General features: G+C 35.0%; 1 protein-coding gene across 5 annotated transcripts in view; it reads right to left on the minus strand.

Annotated features, from left to right (window-relative positions):
* LOC107042922 (alpha-N-acetylgalactosaminidase) overlaps positions 1-16614 on the minus strand; it is a 26813-nt gene extending 10199 nt beyond the window's left edge. The window contains exons 1-2 of one of the 5 annotated variants that reach the window (XM_015264178.2): positions 16387-16614; positions 14472-14741 (exon numbers count right to left, since the gene is read on the minus strand). In XM_015264178.2, the coding sequence (XP_015119664.1) occupies positions 14472-14623 (152 nt within the window). In that variant the 5' untranslated portion in view covers positions 14624-14741; positions 16387-16614. Of the gene's footprint in view, positions 1-14471; positions 15462-16386 lie in introns of those variants that run through there. The other 4 variants (XM_015264177.2, XM_015264175.2, XM_015264174.2 and 1 more) reach the window with 4 other exon arrangements.
* Between the last annotated feature and the right edge of the window lie 5563 nt (positions 16615-22177).

Below are 22177 nucleotides of genomic sequence, written 5' to 3' on the forward strand. Positions count from 1 at the left end.
AGGAGGAGGAGGAGGAGGAGGTCTGTAGTTTGTGACGAAAGGGCGAGAGGTTGCTTAGGTTGTGATGTCCATTTTTCTCATTTTTAATCGACAAAATCGCAAATGCAACTTTGTTCTCGTCCCCTTTTCACGAAAAAATTACAAGTTTCACCAGTTCTCCAAATTACCCCAAATATTTACAAAGGGGAATTTCGGAACGCTGTGATGGCAACAATTTAATAAGTTACAAAAGGTTCAAAGAGCTTTGCATAAAAATTTAATTGACCTAATCATTTCCCTTTTTTTCTTATTACTATTTCTCCTATTTAATTTAATGAAGCAGCTAAAAAATTTGCCATAACAAGGGAAGATCGTGGATTTTGTGACGTAATAACAAGGGGGGGGGGGTCCATGTTTATGACGGCTTGTCAATGAGGAAGGAGGAGGTCTGAAAAGTCCAAAAAACGTGTGTACGTAATCTTTGAATGGCCTCATTATAAATGTCCATTTTCCTCTTCAGAATGCGCTCCACTAGATATGCATTAATTTCTTTCTTTCTAAAATTTATGTCTGACGGTAGTGTTACTTCTTTTTAATTTTTGTTCTTTATCTTATTGTGAAGTTTTTGTACTCATATTTTCTGTTCATCCTATTTATTTTTAATTAATGCTTTATTTATGCGGATGCGCGTTCCAAGATATTTAGATCGCAGACTCTCTGAAGGAGGGCAAATGAATAATTTTTACTCTCAATTTCGTCTTCGAGAGGAAAGCTATAATATTTCCAATTAAAATATCTCGTTTCCTGTTTTCACCATCTTTTATGCATCTGTAATGAACCCAGTCGTCACCACGAATGGAGATCGAGAATAAAAGTGACGAAATTACAAAATCACGAGTGGTTTATGGATCTGTAAAGTGCGCTCGTGCACAAACAACAATAAATCACAGATTGAATCTATTATTTGCGCACTGGTAGAAAATTATTCTTGAAACTTCAGGTGAAAACAATGAAATCATGAACGAATGATCCGCAGGGAATCACTATACGGATGTTTTTGTTGAGAAATTAGTCAATGAGGAAGACAATATTAAATGGAGATGCTATTTTCAGACCTATAAGAAAATTGAAATTACGAAACTTCCGGCGACTATTGCTCTGAGTTCCTAATCTATCTGCTCTCAATATTTTTCCTTGAACTCCAATAGTTATAGAGTGCATTGTTGAATTTGTTGCTGTCAATCAAATCAAAGTACACAGAGAAAAAAAAGTTTTCATTTTTAGGAACAGTTTACTGATTTCCTGGCGCGTACATCTGTCAGTAGGGATGCCCCGAGAGTTTCACAATAGTCGAAAATTGTTCGATAGTCTTGTTGCATATCAACCAGAGGGAGCAGATTAAAATCGCCAGCGCGCCCCGCGATGGATTTTATTGCAAAATTTATCCCGAGCAGTTGCATTATTCCGCATCTGAACTTCGACCTATAGAAATACAGTATTTGACGTTTTTGCGGATTAAAGCCATATTCATACCGGAATTCAAATTATTTTAACAGAAAATTTTCAGTCAATGTTGCTATACGACTAAATGGAAATGACCGAAAATTACCTGCTTTAATCCCCTAAGATCTTCAAAATTGTCCGAAAAGTTTTATTGCATAGCAACGAGATCAGTTTTCCAGATTAACCATTAAGGATGTCCAAGTATCTTTTTCAGTTCGGTACAAACCACATAGGTAGATTCAACCATTTTCAATCATCAAATTTGTCAATTAAATTGTGTTGGAAAACTTTTGAAAAAAATCATGAACATTCAGCGTCATTAAAATTACATTTTGCACAGAATTATGATTGTTTTAAACATTCGATGTTTATTAATCATTAATTGGAATTGTTTAATCTTTCGGAAATGTAATTTTTTTCGACGGGAATTCTGAACATGAATAAATTTCTTTCGATTGCAACCAAATGATTTTTACCGCAAAAAATTGATTGTTTATAAATTAGTTATAGAAAATGCTCGTAATTTTCAAAAATTGCAATTTTTAAATTATTTTATCAAATTTTGTCCAAACGTAAACTTGGTATTTTTTTCAGATTTTTAAAATGTTTTCTAATGGTTCAATATCGAGATTCAAATTCAGACCTGCAAAGTTTCAATAAAATTATTGTAAAATGTCCGGAAACATGGAGTCAAATGGGCCTCAAATGAAAGCTCTGATGTTCGACTATAAAAACAGAAACCCATTTCACTGGAAAAAAATAGCCAAAGTACTTGCACAGAGAAAATTATTTGGTGAATTTCACCGAATAGTTGTTGAAAAAATGAATTACCAACTAGTTGTTGAAATCCAACTAGTTGGTGAAATTTAACAACTATTTAATTAAAATTCAGGAAAAGATTTTTCAATTTCATTTGATTCCATTTGTTAAATTATTAATATACGTTAGTCGATTTATTTGATGGATCGAATTTAACAAGGAATTGTAGATTATTGCGAAGATATCTTCTAGGGCAGACGTTGATCGATTATCAAGATTATCAAGTCTGATAGTTTCCCTGCAGCCGGTCAAATTATCAGTATGAAACGCGTCACGTGTCTCCGAATACTGCACTCTGATTGGTCAAAATCAGAATTGAGGAAATTGTCAATATAGTTTTTTTTTTATTGGACCACGGAACATCGAATATCGCAATTCTATTGGTCGAAGAGGTGATAGGGGAAATAATCGAAATAATTCTAGCACCACTCCTCCGCAATACGTCAAATACTGCATTTGGTATTCAGAGGGGGAAATAATCAGTTAAATTAAAAAAAATTAAGAACATTGTGGTGAATATCCAAATTGTCGTCCTAGAAAAGATAACTCCTATCACCATTTCGATCTTCATTGTCTATTCTAGAGGGATCTCAGCCTCAATGCATCACACGTCTCCGGGAAAGTCCCGGAGAAATGGGAGTGTCATCGACTTTTCTTTTTTCCATTCAAAATCGATCCATCATTCCATCGATTCAAATTCTGTTGACAACTAAGTATTTATTTTATAGAATATCGCTCTCGATCTTCCAAGATAACAATCTAAATTACGATATAAAATTGGATATATCATATTGTATTATACTCAAAACGTAATGACACTTTTCGAATGAAACTGCTGACCAGATAACCGAAGATAAAAAAGTCATTCATAAAAAGTGCATCGAGAACATGAATGATAACATCATTGTTTGAATCTTGGTCATCGAACTCTCCAGTCACCCGAGTATTTATCTTCCACAAATATTGTAAGTGGTCAAGGCTCTAAGACCACAGTCACTGCTACTATCGGTCAATTCCGTCTGACCGCAATAGTAAAATAACGATTATCGTTCCGACATGAATATCAATGAACTTAAGGGAGATGGTAAAATGCTTGTGATTATTTTTGACGTGTATACGTCTATGGTTTCAATATGGGGGGTCATTTTGGGAAACGGTCTTTATGTGCAGCGCGATCTATCAGAATTCGAGAAAGTTCTAGACATTTCGAGGTAATTTGAGAAGTTTCTTGAAATTTCGAAAAAATTCAAGGAGTTTCTAGGAAATTCAAGGGAATGCAAGGACTTTCTAGGAAATTTAGGAAAGAAGGAATGACCATGGACGTATCCGCGTAAAATTACAGCTGTATCAAAGATACAACCGCCTCCAATTTTATAATCCACATTTCAGATAATAGAATAACACCATTCGACGGCTCATGCTAGTTTTCAACTGATTATTCTCTCCATTCAAACCTCAACCAATAAGAGCACAGGATTTGGCATCGTTTAGTGTATGTTATCGATAATTTTCGCTTTACCACGACTGTTACTAACCAATAAACAAAGGTTTTTCATTAAATTTTAACCTGAGATAATATCCGCAAGCTGCATACCACAGATTTCACCGCCCGTGGCGGAAAATTATAAATTGTAGGCACAAAAAATAAATGATTGAATTTTTTTTTCCATTTTGACCTGCCACTAAATGTCATCAGTATACTTGAATTAAATGGAATCATATTGCCAAATTGCTCAGATTAACCTTAGATTGGTCACCCTATGAGGGATTCCCCGCCTTTTTCTCTTTTTTTTACACGTAAACGATAATTCGGGAAATTCAGAAAAAATTCGACATTGTCAATCGAAATATCTAGAATTTAATAGTATTTTTGTCACTTCTATCAATTCAATAATTAGTTTCAGAGAGAATAATAATGGGAGAGAGAACCCGCAAAAGCGGGGATCTCCTCACTACTAGAGATGCAAATGCGTCACATGACCCGTCGAAGTTGAATTCCATTTGTATTGGCCTAATCCGCATTTTGAAATGGAAATTACGTTTTTTTTTTCATCCATATAGATGAAACTATTTTGTTTTACTCATGACCGTCACAAATTAGAAATTAGTTATGACCGTCATTATGCAACTATATAGATGGTTTGACAACAATTTGGTTACAAATGATTTATGACAATCATTTGTAGTTGGAAAATTTGTGCGTCACATGACCGTCACAAGACCGTCATTTTTTAGTCATATGACGCGATCTAAAAAATGACGGTCATTTTGCATCTTTACTCACTACGTGACTCGTCGTTGGAAGTGTTCGTCGCGCGGCGTCGCCAGTTCCTCTCCAGTGCGATCCCCCACTCCTTACGTACTTAGTCGGTGCCAACTGAGAGACTCGGTAAGAACCAAGGGTTTGGCAACGTCGCAGCGCCGTTAACATTGTGGGGAATGTCTCACGACGTGACTAAAGTCGCAGGGCCGGTAAGCTGACCAGACAAGGGTTAAGGAAAAAATGCACATTCGCTGACCGGAATCCAGATCAAATTATATACAGTGGACTCTGATTAGAGTCGACTGTTTTGCGGGATAGGGGAAGCGAATTCGGAGAATTCGACTCTATTTCCCTGCCCCCACTACGCGCTCACGCCGAGCCCGACTTCCGAGAACTGGGAACGATAAAATGAAAAATACTATTTCTTTTCTCTCTCAATTCAACACTTTATTTTAATGATAAACTTTAGTTCGCAGCTTCAACTATAATAGCAATATTCATATAGATTCAGACGATTTTTTTATTATCAATATTTTTAATTTCATTGACTATATTTGATCACAGACGCTTTGTACCTAACATTCCATAGAACAGATATTTCTTCTGGAGCTAACGAACCATGTGAGTTAAAAATGTTACAGTCGTTTTCTTTACCTCGCTTCATTATTTTATTTAATCCAATTTCGAATTAATTTTATGCCAATAAAACGAGATCCTCCCCCCATGACAGCCAGAAGTGGATTAAATTTTTTGATCGACAATTCAAATGCAGAATATTTTATTTTTCGTCTTTACTCGAATGGGAAGACAATAGCAATTTTAAGAAAATATTGGAGTGTTTACTCTCCGGCTTGCGTGGGGACAGAGTGGGGGAAGCGCTCGAGCGGCGAGAAAAAAAAAAATTGAGGGGAAGTTCGACACTAACCAATATGCCTCTAACCAGAGTCCACTGTACATTTTTAGTCGTTTATCCTTTGAATGGTGTAATTCACTTATCTATTTGAAGGTTTAGTTTGAATTCAAAATTCAAGAGATGCAGCTATAAACTTGGTCATTAACACCTAACAGTTGTCAAGGAACGTCGCTGATACGGCGTTGCTAGTGCCGTTCATCAGATACGCAACTAGCGTATTGAAGGAGCATCAACGAGTGGTGTCATTTGTAGGGATGAATAAGCAAATAAAGACAATTCCCAGCTTTTATCGATTGAGATATCTATGGAGAGGATAATCCGTCAAATAGCCATCGTGTTTGAAAATTAATCGGGGATTCCCCTGTATTTACCCTGCTGAGCAACATGTGCGTGCAGTTTAGCACAAAATCCCAAGTGTGATAACGTAACTTTCGGGAAATACCTGATAAATTTCAAGCACTCGGGGTATTACAAATGATAATTTTCCCCACCCAAAATTGAATCAATAGAATTGCACCATTCGACGTTATTTCATATAGGGGCCATTCCATACTATTTCAATTGGCTTTTTTTCGATTTCAATGAAAATTTCATGAGGTAGAAGTGCTCCACGCACGCCTTGAAATGTTATTAAAAAAAATTTTTTTTGAAAGTTATGCAAAAATTAAAACTTTTAGGTTGGACAGGTAAATGATTTTATGTCATTAGCCCCGGTAAAACGCGATTCGAACTTCACTTCGCTCGGTTAGATCACGGTTTTTGGGCCCAATGACAAAATATTGGATGCCACACGACGATAAAACTATTATCGCCTGATATAATATAGTTTTAAAAATTATAATTCGATAAATATAAATTTTAACAAAGAAGTGCAAAAGAACTTTTTAATTCGAAACAGGTGTAAGTTTCGGGGGCAAAATCCACACTCGAAAAAATTAAATTTACAATGAATTAATCAATAACGTAATTAAAAAGTTGAAAACAAATCATGCTAACATGTCGCGAAAAATTTGGAAAGAATATATGTTACTAGAGGGCTACGTCCCCTGCTCGCTCAACTCATCAACCCCCATATGACTCCCATGATCCTTATTCTGATTTTGTGACCCTTAATCTGACTTGTGACTGTTGCGGACACTTGATTATTTGATGACATGGAATAATGGGGAAAAATTGATTCTTCAAGTCGATCTGGCCGTAACTATTTAAAACAGAAAGTGACCGAAAAAGGGAAGTGAATTATTCAAATTTAATCGGTCGGGATCTGATTGCATGAGATTAAACACTAAAGTGTATAATACATTACTAAAGTGTAATGGTTATTATACGGAGGAGTTAGCAATCAAAAACACCAAGAAAGAGACCTTCGAATGCCGTTTACTAAATTTATTATAGCGCACACTGTTAGATACATAAAATCCAAGAAAAACCGGGGAGTATGCGGGGGGGGGGGGGGTTATCAGTCGAAAAATTAAGGGGTGAATCTATAATTTTGTGCGTTTATTTGACTTATGATTAAGGAGATGTCAAAAAAGGGTGGTTACGATCACTCAGACACAATATCTCAGGATCTCCGATATCTCCTTGAAGTCTGGGGGAGGTGCCGAAAGGTCGGATGGCTAGTGACCCAGGCCGAGAGGTTGTAGTGATGGTGTTGATGGTGATGATGGCAATGATGGGCATGGTCCTGGAGCCTCTGGCACCTCAGTAGGGGTTGCAGACTCGGATGATGTCGATGGTGTTTTTGAAGGGTCGAAATTGATATTTGATCTTATCAATTTCACGAAGTTGAAGAAATCCCAAGTGTGGTCCATAGAACGTGAGTCTTGGAAGTGGATAATCTTGTAGACAATGGTTAATGACTCGGTGAATACAGCACTGTGGCTCAGCACAGGTGACTCACTTGGATAGTGAGTGTGACAGGGCTCGTTGAAGTCAGTGTGCAAATAAAACCCAGGTCTCGGCTGGGAAAGGTCCACTCGTATATTGTGATTTCGAAGAAATTGCCGAGCAGAGTTGTTGAAGAAATTAGCATAGGAACTGACGGAAGACTCGGTGGATAAAAGGTGGAGTCAAAGAAATTAGTTTTCCAAGATTCCAGTGCTCGATGAGAATAAACAGTCAAATCTCGGTTTAAGATGGGCACACTAGTATAGTGAGTGGCTGAAGGCTACCAGAGATAAGTCGTCACGAAGAGTCCCAGCTTCACGATGATACAAAAACTATCTTAGATAAAAATTTGGAAGGTAGTGAACAGAGTTAAAGTTTTAGATTTCGTTGAAGGTGACGTGGTGCGAAGTGACCGTCACAAAATTTAGTTTTTGAATGAAGAAGGAATATTCAAAATCACTCAATTATATACGAATCTGCTTGCATTACCCTACCGAAGGTGTGAAGGGTGGCCTGGTTAAGGGGAGACGGAACCCCTTTGTCTACATCAAATCTTCGAATTGTGTTTTTTCCTACAATTATTAATTTCTATCTGCGAGATTACTTTATCGACTCGATTATCGCATTGTTGAGTCAATGAAGTAGTTTAATGAATAAAAAATAATAATTGCAGGAGAAAACACAATTCTAAAGATTCATATAAACGAGGGGTTCCGTTTCCCCTTAAGGTAATCCAAAGAAGGATCCGTACGGTCATAAATTAGAAGTGTCTTCCGTGTCTTTTGGTTTCCAGAAAATGTGAAATAACGGAATAGTACAGCGGTATCACCTGCCTTTTGATTTCCCCCTTTCGAGTATCTAGCAGTGCATTTAGCTATCTGTCAGTGATTGACTTTGAGGTTTTTATGGTTTCGAGCGTGGGCCGTTTTCTTCGGCAACCCACGGTTAAATCCGCATTTTCATTACTGGGGTGCATAAATCGGAGGGAATTTCTATTATCATTTCTTTTCATAGGTTGTCGGTATTTCACGTAGTATTCCCGTTTTCCATCAGTACCTCGTAGGACACATCCTCGTAGGACACATCCGACAGTTTCGTCGGATTTCTCCATTTTTTCGGCAATCAGATTCATACATCTGCTGCCTCTAAGAGTTTTATGGAAATTCTACGGTACCAGGTCCCTTGCGTGAGACCGGCGCCCCCTCGAGTGCTGGTACCGTTGCAACATCTAGTCCCCTGGGATTCTTTTGGAGGGATTAAAAAAGCCCTTTTTTTTCGTCTCGTGTGCTGTTAGTTTTGAAAATCTTTTCAACTCACTTAATAAGATGCTTTTTTAATTGTCAGGGAGAATAAAACGGAGGGGATTTAGATAATTTATAGGTTATCTGTATTTCTCTCAGCGCCTCTGTTTTTTGTTAGTGCCTTGTAGAGCCGTCTCATCGAAATTCTCCGTTTTTCGGTAATCAAATGCATATATCTGTCACCTCCTACGTTCTTTCATGAAAGGAACTGTCGCCTCCTTTCTTTTTATTGTGACTTTTTACCGGTGTTTTATGGTACCGGGTCCCTCCCGTTAGACCGACGTCCATTCGAGTGGTGGTAGTAGTGTAACATTTATTCTCATGTATTTATTCAAGATTTAATATTGCTGGTAATTAACTGCGATATCCGCAACATGACCCTTATTATATCCCTCGTGACCCTTATTTTGACCACTCATTTGTAACCCTTAATTTTGAAGTCTTAATTTCGAGTACCAAATTTTCATCACCAGAAGTCGATTTGGATTTTTATAATATACAGAGACAGAGTAGGTATCGAAGAATTGCTCATAAAATTGGCGTTCCCGATTTTCCGTGAGACGTTGCAAAGAAATGCTGTAAACGAGATGAACAAAATTTTTTCTATTTTTATATTGAGTACTGGAACCATCCAAAAAATAAATTATAAATCATTTTTATAAATATTATAAATATTTAAAACACTATTAAATTAAAAGTATAAATATATTATAAAAAATAAATTATTTTTCCCGTCAAGAAAGATACTCGAAAAATTGAGCGATTTGTATGTATGCGCTTCTGGCGAGAATGAATCATCTTCTATTGGTTAATTGCATGATCGGTCACATTTTGTCTGAGCCACTCAGTGATTTAACCATCAACAAATTTCATGTACCTGCTTGACGTTCGGCTATCTTCAGGGGTGCACTCCATGTACTCTTTCCATTTGCCCGTACATTGCACTAATTGAAACCTAAACTCTTGATGTCACCAGTAGATGAGTCATTAAACGTAGAATTTCACGCCGCCTAAGGCGGGACTCCTCCTGTGATGTGACTGGCTTTATGCGGCAGTTGATTGTTCATTAACATTTCCGGAAATCATTTCATTATCAATAAGTAATGTAAAGTCAGGAGTACCTGATTTGCAATCTCCCGAAATTCGTTGTTGATGGGAGTACGAAGAAAGTACCCATTCTGAGAACCCATTCACTCCGCGCGTTTCCCTAACTTAGCGTATCGAGGGAAACCTGCGACTGGCACAACAGCTTCATTAAAAACTCAATATCTCGAGAACTACTGGAGATTAGTGAAGGCTAATTGTATCGGCAATTCTTCGATACCTACTCTATAACATGTATTTTTACGAATTTTTCCCGACATGCCATCATGATTTGTTGTTAACTTTATGATTTGTTTATTGATTGATTCATTAAACAAAGTAAATTCAATTTTTTCGAGTCTGGATTTCCCCCCCCCCCCCGAAACTTAAACCTGTTTTGAATAAAAAAGGTATTTTGCACTTCATCGATAAAACTCCTATTTATCGAGTTGTAATTTTTAACAAAATAATTCACCTGGCCCAACCTGAAATTTTTATTTCGCATAACATGAAAAAATTTTTTTTTTAAGAATCATCCAAGGCATGTATGGAATAAATCGACAACATATTCAATTTTTCTTGAAGTTCAAAAGAAAAGTCTTTCAATTGGATCGAAGTATAATAGTATGGAATGCCCCATAGCCTATACTAATCCATACTTTAGTCTGCCTAGTCTATACTTTATTTAACTAATACTTTTTCATGCTGCCTAAGCAGGGTGTCCCAAAACTCCTGTTCAATCTCTCGGGAAATAAAAGGGGGTGAAATTCTGAATCGAAAATTCCTCTTCAACTTTCGGCTTTGGGGCGAACCCGGGTTCGAATCCCGGCTGGGTGATGCGGGATATTTTTTTCAAAATTCTCTTTGAGTTTTTTTAACGAGTTAACAAGCAATTAATTGATGAAGTTGAAAAATGATTGCGGCCATGGCCAGATTACGGTCCGAACCAATAACTTCCCGACCAATTCTTTTTGCTTCCTAATGGACGCTTTGTAATCGCTCAAATTTAAGTTTCCTATTTATTATGTTATGGCAACTAAATATGGTCTAAAAAGTCTGAATATTCAATTTTTCGATGGTGTCCGTATGTATGTGATCTTTTTTCTTCGTTTTTTGCTCGAAATTTTCGTGTAAGGGATCAATGGAATTTCACGAATTTTTCCATGAATATAGACTTTAGTAAGGTCTATTCATTGACACCAATTAAAATTCAATTTCTTCATACAGATTGGAAAAAAACAATATTTTTTCAAAAATCGATTTGTCAACAATCACTCAAAAAATTGTGCTCAAAATGGAATTAGTCATGGCTCAAAAAATTGGTAACATACCCTCTTCATTCTATCAGAATATGATGGGGGTCGCACAATTCCTCGTTGAATTACAGCACATTATTTATGCGTTTTGAAAGAGACAATCGTTTTTTTCATGATTACTGAAAGAATCATCAGTAATAGCGATTAAATCAGGGCTTGGAAAATAAATTTAAATGACTTCTTATTCAAGTTGAAGAAATGGTGAGCATGATGGCTTATCACGATACCATCATGAGCTTTTTATATCAAAAGACCGAACGCGCGCTACAGTGCGCTGTAATTGTAACAATCATAATTGAAAATCTCAAAATTAAATTAATTATGAATTAAATTTGCCGCCTCAGACGACTGGAACCAATGAGGAATAAACGTGACAGACTTGCGAGTTATCAGGTGCTAGTCTATTATGTTGAATACTTATTTATATTGATTCATGGTCTCGACAAACTTCTGGCAGCTCCTTGGTAAAACTCTGACTAAATCCTGAATGGAATCTGATTAAATCTCCGCAATGGACCAACTAAACCTTGATTAAACGCGGACATAAAGAAATAGAAGAGAATAGTGAAATAAGAATTAAAAAAGAGACCTATTCGGAAGCAAATTGCTCATTTATTAACAACAATAGCTACACTCATTTATAAAAAAAATGCCATTGACCATTTGTTTTTTATTCATCATGAAAAACAAGAGTGTACTGGGAATCAGTGTTTTATTTATAATTGAATAGCTGACGAACTTCTCGGGTCAATATCTCCCAAAATATAAATGAAAATGAATGAAATAAATCAAATAACATTATTTCCGAGGAAATAACGATCTCATTTATGAGAAAACGCTATTTCAATCTTTTGTTGATTCATTAAAAAATTGAGGAATCTCTGAGTCATTGTTTTCGAAAATTGCATCGTGTGCACCTTACATGGAGATTTATCAACTGTAATTTAAAACGTTCAAATCACATCATTTCTTTCAAAGAAGTCAGCCCATTTATGAAAAAATGTCAAAAATTGAAGTTTTTTCACGTTTTTTGCGAATAACTAAAAAATTGCTGAGGAACCTGTTTTCCCAATCTAATCAGATCCATCGATTGCGGAAAGGAATTGAATCACACGATTTGTTTGAGAGAAACCTAGTATAAAATATTGTTTATATACATACATACACGCACATCCACACATAGAGACCGGTCTCTAACAAAAATCGGAAGAATTTCCAGGATTCATAAAACATGGAGAAATCATGAAATTTCCACATTCGATATTACAATAATTTTCTTCCTTCGGATCGGGAAGTAAAAAATCATAGGAAAAATTACTGCATAATTTAGGTAATCGAAAAGCAAAAATGTATTTCAGAATTATTTCATTTGGAATAAAGGAAATATAGAAGACGAAAGAGAAATTCTTCTCGCGTAACATAATCTTCCCTTCTTGTGTGAAAAATATCTCTGTAATTCCAAAAAAAAATGACGGGATTTGTGGGAGGGCCCTTCTACATCTAAAACTACCTGCTCTGAGAAGGATTCAACAGAAAAAAAAAATTCTACTCTTCAAGGGAACATCCCTAATTCCCGGGAATGTGTAGGTATAAAATTGTACCATTGAAGAATACTAAAAAATGGTATTTTTATCGCTCTATATTATGAAAACCCAAATCGACGTCTGGTGATGAAAATTCGCTTACTCAAAATTGAGACTCCTAAATTAAAGGTCACGAAAGTCAAAATAAGGGTAATGAGGGTCAGAATAAAGGTCACGAGGGTCAGATCAAGGGACAGATTAAGGATCTAAATAAGGGTCAGAGTAAGGGTCCATATAAAGGTCATGGGGGTCAAAATCAGGGTCACGAGGATTATAATGAGGGTCAGATTAAGGATCCAAATTAGGGTCATGGGTATAAGAAACTAAGGATCACAAGGGCCAATAAGGGTCTCTATCGCTCTATATATTATAAAAATCTAAATCAACTTTTAGCGGTGTCAATTTGATATTCGAAGTTAAGACTCCAAAATTAAGGGTCAAAATAAGGGTCACGAGGGGTGTTAATGAGGGTCGCGAGAGTCCGATTAAGGGTCACAGTGGTCAGAATAAGGATTATACGGGTCATATGGGGATCATATGGAGGTCCTATGTGGGTAATATGGGGGTTGGCGAGCGGAGCGAGCAGGTGGCATTTCCCCTAGTTCTTAATATTTTGTGAAATGATTGTGAAAAATAGACTGAAAATTCTCATTTTTCATAACTATTGTAGTTCAGTTTATTTCCTTGGGATTTACCAGCATCCCTCTCATTTCAAGAGATCATTTTGCCAATAAGACCCATGACTCCATGTCTCTTCAACCTTGAATTTGGAGGTTTTTTTCTCCAGATTTCAGTAAGCAAATCTCTTATGTTCAGGGCATCTTGAGTGACAGCGCAAGTTCCTCAAAATTAAAGTTAATTTCTTGAAATTTTTTTTCCCTCAAATTTCAAGATATTGCCCAAAAAATCATCTGTCCGGAAGGCGGAAGTAATTGCGTCGAATTTATTATGGTAGGCAAACATTCCAGCGCCTTAAGCTTCAATTTTGCAGAATACTTGTACATCTTCGACTCAAGTAATTAATCAAACGCAGAGTTATTGAGCCATGAGGAAATGGAACACAAAAACTGTTACGTCCCCCATTGTAAAACCTCATATCTTCAACAATAAAATTCTCTTCAATCACTCTCGACAAGGTCTCATGACTAACATAATCTCGTCAACACCTTTATGAAAATTCAGAATGGTAGAACAATGGGATAAATCAAGAGGATTATAATACCCGAGAGCGATTTTTCATCACCTTGAATATATTACACTGCGTTTTAATCCCAAACCCATTACCTCACCATTGAATCATCCAAAAACGACACAACATGACACCAAAATTTTTAAAAGCCAATCAATTGTTGTCCGTCAATAGTGGCACGTGTATTACCGCTTGGCATTAACTGACTCCTCCAAAACCCTCTCAACACTACCATAAATATCGAAATAAACCGCTACCTCGAGCATGAAAAGAATGCTTTCAATCGGAATAAACAGTTAAACTGTCTTAAAAAAAATTACTTATGAAAACCACGCAAACTCTTTAAACGTGTGCGAAAGTGAAAACTAACGAATGCACACTGACCCACATAAACAGTGAACCTCAGTAAATCATCCAAGGCTGCAAAGAGTGAACTTGAAATGTCCAAAACGGTGTAGCAATCTTCATCAAGTAAAAAAAAGTAAAAGTATTCTCGGAATCGCACGATGAAAGGAATCGTCGTTAATTGCCCCAACAAATATCCCAGAAACAAATAAAAAAATCTCAAATAATTAGAGCCAACAATGACCATTCATGAAAAATTGAATGGGAAAGTAGTAAAAAAAACTCACCTTATACAATTATCCGGATCATTCTTACAGTCAGTGTTGCATCTGAATCTTTCCCACGCCAGCCATCCCATGGGAGGAGTCCTGACAAGGCCATTCTCAAGAGAAAAACTGGGCCCAACTAGTGCCACTAAGAGGCACAAAATCACCAACATCTTGGAACGCTAATGACTCCAAAAACGAGTTGTCACAACTTTTAAACTCGTAGAAAAGCTGTTGATGGGCGCTCTTCAACTCTTCAGGTGGAGTTGAACTAATCGACTGACAGCATAGCTGAGTGAACTGAATTATAAATAAAGGCTCCTGGCAACAATCAGCGTGGGATGGCCACCGGACAAACAGATAATACCACTGAGATTAATCACAGACTCAATCATTGATTGCAATTTCAAAATGATAACCACGATTAGACATGAATTATTAAAATCCCAACGAAAACTACCATTCGTGCATCATCTCGTCACCACTGTTCATGCCAGACTGATCTGATATAAGACTCCAACCGGTGTTTGAAGTCACAGCCCGCGAAGTACTTTCACCCAATGCCCCATTTCATTTTTACATTGACTATAAGTGCGGCGAGGAGTTGGAAATAGTGGTAGTGATAAGTTTCCCTCCAACCAACACATGCATTCGCCTTGATGTGTACAGTAAAAAAAATATATTAAAAATAAAAACAACCAAGGTGGGGCCTTCTCCTTTCCCATTCACAAGATAATTTCACGCCCACAAAATACAACAACAGTGAGACATTAGGACATGAATTTTGTCGAGGGCTTTCCTTTGTTTGCACTCTCCAAGCTATTTTTCAGATATTGTGGGACACTCGTTAGACTCGTTCTTGTTATGAAATTATCTGCGGAAAATTTTTTTAAGTCTATTTGTCTTTTTATGCGCTATAACTGTGTAAACGTGGCTTGTGAATCTTTTCGTAGGGGAGAATGCGGCAAAATGAAACAGTAAAAACAACGACTGCTTGGCGCAATTCGAGCAAAAAAAATTTTTTTATTAAATATTTTTTTTGTCAACTTTTTTTTATTTTTGAGAGTACTGATGAGAATAATAATTTTCCATTCAGTAGAATGGATCATTATTATTATCATCAGCACTCCTGAGAATAAAAAAAAAGTTGAAAAAAAAAATTTTTATAAAAATTTCTTTTTTGATTAAATCCAATATTTAATAAAAAAATTGTTTTGCTTGAATTACGTCAAACAGTCGTTTTTTTTACTATTTCAGTTGCCCCACGTTTCATTTTTCCCCACAGTTTCATTTCAAAACTTTCAAAACAAAACAAAACTTTTTTCAATGAACGAAAAAAATTATTCCGACCGGTATATCCAGAATCTATATTATCACTCCGGGCTATTATACTCGGCCAAAACTTAAAAACATCTACGGTTTGACCGAGTAAAATAGCCCGCGGGGTGATAATATAGAATACAAAGTTTTTTCTTCGCCCATCAAAACCTCTCAATAATTTTCCATTGTACTGAATGGAAAATTATTATTGTCATCAGTACTTCCGCGAATAAAAAAAAAAACAAAAAAATATGAAAAAATTTTTTTTATTAAACCCGATATTTAATAAAACAAAAATTTTTGCTTGAATTACGTCAGTCTTTTTTTTGCCTGTTTCATTTTGCCCCACTCTCCCCTACGTGAATGATATTTTCAGTAAATGGTCGTCATCATAAAAATGATGGGTCATTTTTTCATATCTGATATGTGCAGTAAGGATCTGTTGCGGAGTAATCTTGTTGTTAATCATTCTCGTGATACACAGATTACCAAGTTCTCAATGAAGTTATCGAGGATTATTTCGCACCTTGATCCCATGCATCATGTATTGATTTTCTTTATTTTGATACTAATGTTATAACTTGGGAGAAATGATTGATTGGGTGGAATTAAATACCTGGCGTGATTACCCCGGTTCATCCGAGATGCAGGTTAATTATCACTTTCATATTGAAAGTATTTTTCATAGAGATGAGAAAAGTTCAGGCTGATTCGTTGTTGTGATAATGAGACATTTGAATTGCCGAGAACAATTGTTTTGCGGTGTTCGTTTTTTCTTCTAGCTGGTGGCTTTTAATGACTCGTATCAGGTGTTCCGACACTTGTTTATGTTTGCTGGGTTAGGCGTTAGGCGGGTTAGGCGAAATGGAAAGGCATATGAGGTCGGTAATGAAGGATTTTACGCGTCCACTGGTTACAATTCAAAAAGACTGATACCATAGACATTTGATTGATTTGAATAATTTGGTGATTTGGCTACTCCAGTAGAGAATTCTATTGGATTTCTATTGAAAAATTGGGAAGTTTATCGGCGCGTTTTTTCTCCAATAGAATTTTCAACGGAAAATATTCTACACACTGAGAGAAAAACGACAAAGTTCTCAAACAAGTCTTACTTGTGACAAGAAAACAGTTTTTTGAAAATTATCAAAAAAGGTTTTTTTTGTGCCAAACATGCAGAGAGTGCGCTGGAATGAAACATTTTTGTCGCAAAAATAGATTTAGTAGGTCAAAAAAAAATTGCATTCTCTGTACACGCAAGAAATGTCATTTCTAGCACTACTCCTTTGTTATTCGATACTCCCATACGTATTTTACTCTTGAAAAAGCTTTGTTTTTTGTGAAACAAGGGATAGTAGTTTTTCGTCGCGGCTGTCTACTAATCACAGACAAGAAATGAACACTTAAATGCAACAGTAATAATGATATGATAGCAATCTTGTCACTTAGGGATAAAATATTTGTTGATAAATTTTCATGTAATGAGATATTTTCATCCTGAAAAGGCACCATCTGGTGTGAATTATCCGTCTCTTGATCCAAATATTTCGTTGCTGTCAAAAGGAGAACAATTATTCATGTCTGAGAGTTTCAAATTCGAATTCAACAAATTCTTTTTTGGCAATTTTCAACTAGCAATTTTGTTGGCCCAAACAAAACTTGTTTGACAACGTGTTTGTTTTTCTCTCAGTGTAGAAAAAATCAATAGAATTTGATTTTTCTGTACAACTTATTCTATTTAAATATTTTCTATAGAAATTGCTCGGCTCAAATTTTTGAAGTTTTTTATTGATTTTATTAATGAGAAAGGGAGAAAAATAGAAGGAACAAAACTTGGAAAATTCATGTCGAGGAATTCCTACCGAAAATTTCTCAACAGAAAAAGTTGCATATTCGACATCTAATAAAATAAGAGTATTTCAATTTTCTTTTTAAAATAAGGGAATCTCAAAATTCCCGTTAACACTAGGGTATTTCAAAATTCATATGAAAGCTTGTTGTTCACATCCATTTCTAAGTCTCATGGAGCTCGCAAATCATTTTATTTCTCTTCCAATGTGAACTACTTCATGTTATTTGTACTTTTTGATGCATTCATACCATTTATACAGCTGTTAAGAGCAGGGAAAACACCAGATTGCAGAGGATTTTGCATATGAATTGTGAGATACCCTTGTTTTAAAAATAAAATTGAAATACCCTTGTTTTATTAGGAAATGTCGATATATTAACGCGATTCTACTGATTTTTTCTATAAAAAAGTTTCTATTAGACATTTCAACTAGTTTTCATTTCATTATTTATTAGTTTTTATTAGACATTTTTTATTTAAAAAATACGCAAAACTAATAGAATTTTCAATCAAAATTCAAGTTGCAATGTTAAATTGATGAGTGACGGCGCTAAAGCTTACAAGATGACTGACATAAAATTTTCCGATTAAAAATTTTCAATTACTCTATCAGGTCCTGGGGAGGTCAATGTTAAAACCCATTTATTATTGAGAAGCATAATTAAGTGGCTATGTAGCTTGGATGGCAGTTACCGTCAGAGTGGAAAATTTCAATGCAATTTTATTTAGGGTGAAATGATTATTTTGAACGATCCGAATTCATACAGTCCTGTATAACATCGTTATGAGGCGCGTAAGAACCAGATTTTTTTCAATGATCGGTTTACCCAAGAAAAAAATTGGATTGAAACTTTCAATTATGATGATACTGCCGTCCAAGTTGTATAGCCAATAAAAAAAATATTTTGTTTAATAAAAAAAAATTTCTAGGCGACGAAGGGAACGAATTCATTCACATGTAATAATCGCCGATAACACGGAGAGAAATTTTTTGGAAAAATTCTAGTGCTAGCACGGAAAAAGAGGCACAAAGTGACGGCCAGGAAAAAATTCCAGTGCCGGCACTGGAAATTGTATTGGGGAAAACGTGAATTTTTCCTCGTATTTCTGTGAAAATTTCACAGAAATCCCCAGCAATTTTACCATAACAGCACTAGAGTTTTTCACAACCGGTAGATTGTAATTTTTTCCAGTACTCGTACTAGAATTTTTCTAGAAAATTTGTCTCCGTGAATTCTCTATTCAGATCAAATGAATCGTTTATTTGATTTCAATGGAGGATTTATCTGGAATTAATCAATTATTCATTTCATATGATTAAAATGGTGTCATTGGAATGAATATATGGGTTGATTGATTCTCAAAAAAAATATTGTTGAAATGAACAAAAAAATTGGAAATGAAGAGTTTTATCTGACTCAATTGCGGTATTTTTCTGAGTATGAAAATCGTTTTTGTTTCAATGAATCAATTACTCACTGGTTAATCAAGCGGTAAACGTGAAAAATGCACTTGTATTGTCTCCAAGTGATTCAACTAATAATTTCACGCAATTTCTTTCTTATATACAACACAATTTCATTATCAATTTACTTCATAATTGCTCCAGCCCCTAATCTCCTTTTCTAGAAACTTTTTCATTTCTAGAAATCTGTCTTTTCTCCCAATAATATAATGATTCACCGCTGAATCAAGCGATAAACGTGAAAAATGCTTTTATACTGTTTCCTAAGTGATTCAACCAATAATTCCACGCAATTTCTTCCTTACCTACAACATAATTTCATCATCAGGCTGCTCGTTAATTGTTCGAACCCCTAATCTCCTCTTCAAGGAATTTTGTCGTTTCTAGAAACCTGTCTTTTCTTTCAATAAGATACACTAAGAAAAAAAATTAACTCTGCCGAAAAACTACATCGACACCTTAATAAGCGTAAGTTTGATGAGTTCTCTATGTAGATACGCTTGTTTGTTACTAAAGTGTCGATATGTCCCATGTAAGAATATTTGATGAAGTGGAACAGATTTACTTGTGGGGAATTAACCGATTTGACAGGAGGAAATTTAATATCTTTCACAAAAATTACATACAGAAAAACCTAAACGTAAATTACGTTCAAGAAGTCGTCTTTTACACTTCCTGAAGCGTATTTTACGTCAGAAGTTCAAGCGTAAATTACGCTCAAAATTGCCGTAAATTACAATTACATAAACGTAATTCACGATTTCGTAGTAATGAATTACGGTTAAATTTACCATTCGTATTTTCTCGTATTTTCTGTTTGCTCATCCTATTTCAATAAATAAATTACGTTTCAATAAACGTAAAAGACGCTTTGTTTGGGCGGAATTTACGTTTTCAAAAAGGTAAAATACGCTTTGTTTAGAGGTAATTTACGTTTTTATTTTGACCATAAAAGACGCTTTTTTAAAGCCTAAATTTCGTTTTTCATCATAACGGAAAAAAAGTACTAGACATCATATTGACATTAAGCATAAATTATATACGTGTATCAAAACATAATTTACATTTAGGTTTTTCAGTGTGTAAATTTTTGTCGTAATCGTCAGAAATAGCTGCACAGGAATTCCAACTGTTGGCAGGAAAAAATATAATCTATTGTACGACAATCATTTGATCCGAGAGAATTCCATGGGCTTGTACCATAGAAAGAATGCATTGACGAGGAGAGAATACTTTTTTCCAAAAAAAAATTGCCGCCTGGACATTATTTAGTTTTGCTAATAACACAGTTTCCGGCAAGAAAATTGTAGTTTCCTCGTGAAATTATCATGTGTTCGATGGTAATTATAAGTGTTTATTGGACAAACATATACACCACTCAATAACATTTACTTGATAAAACCAAAGCCTCATATACTAATTCTCTGTAGAACGAATGTATTTACCCAAGAGGCATGTAAATGTCTCACGAGAACAATTACTACTACGAAAATTATCATGTAATCCGCTATTACTGATATTTAAAATGCATATGAAGTATTCCATGCCAAATGAGTCAATGGCTGATCCTCACCCTCTTGAAAATTGATGGCGATTTTTTCTACGATTGGGGGGCTTGAAAAACTATCTCTCAAATTTTTAAAGATTTTTTTGACAGCGCAGTTCGGAGATATTTTTTTTCAAAGTGTTCGTTTTTTTTACAATAACTCGAGTTCTACTCATCCGATTTCAATTTATTAGGGATCAAAATTTTCCATTTCTCACCACCTATAAGGATGTTTTTTGTTCAAATTTTACCCAATCTCTAGATGCTTACAATGACGAATTTTTGAAAAAAAAAGTTGAAAAACTTGAATTTGACTAATTACGTCACGGTTGATTATTTTAATTTTTTTTTCAGTAATTCTTATAATCAAAACAAAAATTTTGAGCCGTCATACATTTTGGGTTTCGTCTTGGATCTATTTTATATTTAATTTGTTATTCTCAAAATTCTGCGAATTCGGTCAAAATACCCCAAAATGTCATTGGTTGACTTTGATTATAAACAGTATGAAGTAAATTTAAATATATACCTATATATCACATATTTTTTCGATACATAATTAAAGGCGTTTTAAGGTGTTTTCCCCAAATGTTCGCAATTTTTAAAATAAAAAATGTTAAAAAAAGTAGATCCTGGATGGAACCCAACATGTATTACGGCTCAAAATTTTCATTTTCATTATAAGAATTACTGAAAAAAAATTTAAAATAATCGACGGTGACGTAATTGGCAAAATTCAAGTTTTTCAACTTTTTTTTTCAAACATTCGTTATTTCGAGCATCTAAAGATTGGAAAAAATAAAAAAAAAACATTTTTATATGTGGTGAAAAGTGGAAAATTTTGCCCCCTAATAAATCGAAATCGGATGAGTAGAACTCGAGTTATTGTAAAAAAAACGCAACAATTTGAAAAAAATCATTTCCGAACTGGGTTGTCAAAAAAATCTGAAAAAGTTTGAGAGATAGTTTTTCAAGCCCCCTAATCGTAGAAAAAATCGCCATCAATTTTCCAGAGGGTGAGGGTTAGCCGTCGACTCATTTGGCATGGAATAAATTTTTCATGTAGAACTGAATATATTTGGGAAGGGTTTCCAGCTCAAATAAAAAAAAATAATATGTTTGGTGGAAACTTTTTTTTTGTCCACAAATAAATTGATTCAACACGACAAACGATCTCTTCAGGGGAACATATCATTTTTCGGTAGAACTCATTTTTTCTCTCAATGTAATTATTAACCTGCGAATTAACTTCTTTATTATATACAACATAATTTCATTACCAGTTTACTCATTAATTGTTCCAACCTCTACTCTCCTCTTCAAACAATTTTTTTCGTTTCTAAAAAAATTTTTTTTTTCTCAGTAAGATTTACCTGTATTTACCTTTATTTACCTGTAAATCAAAGGGGAAACGCGAAAACTTGTACTGTCTCCAAGTGATTTTACTAATAATTCAATGCAATTTCTTTCTTATATACAGCATAATTTCATTATCAGTTGTCTCGTTAATTTTTCCACTCCTTAATCTTCTCTCTCTCTCTCTC

Source organism: Diachasma alloeum, unplaced genomic scaffold (genome assembly GCF_001412515.2).
Source record: "Diachasma alloeum isolate Michigan unplaced genomic scaffold, Dall2.0 Dall_scaffold_00539, whole genome shotgun sequence".
NCBI classification, from domain to species: domain Eukaryota; kingdom Metazoa; phylum Arthropoda; class Insecta; order Hymenoptera; family Braconidae; genus Diachasma; species Diachasma alloeum.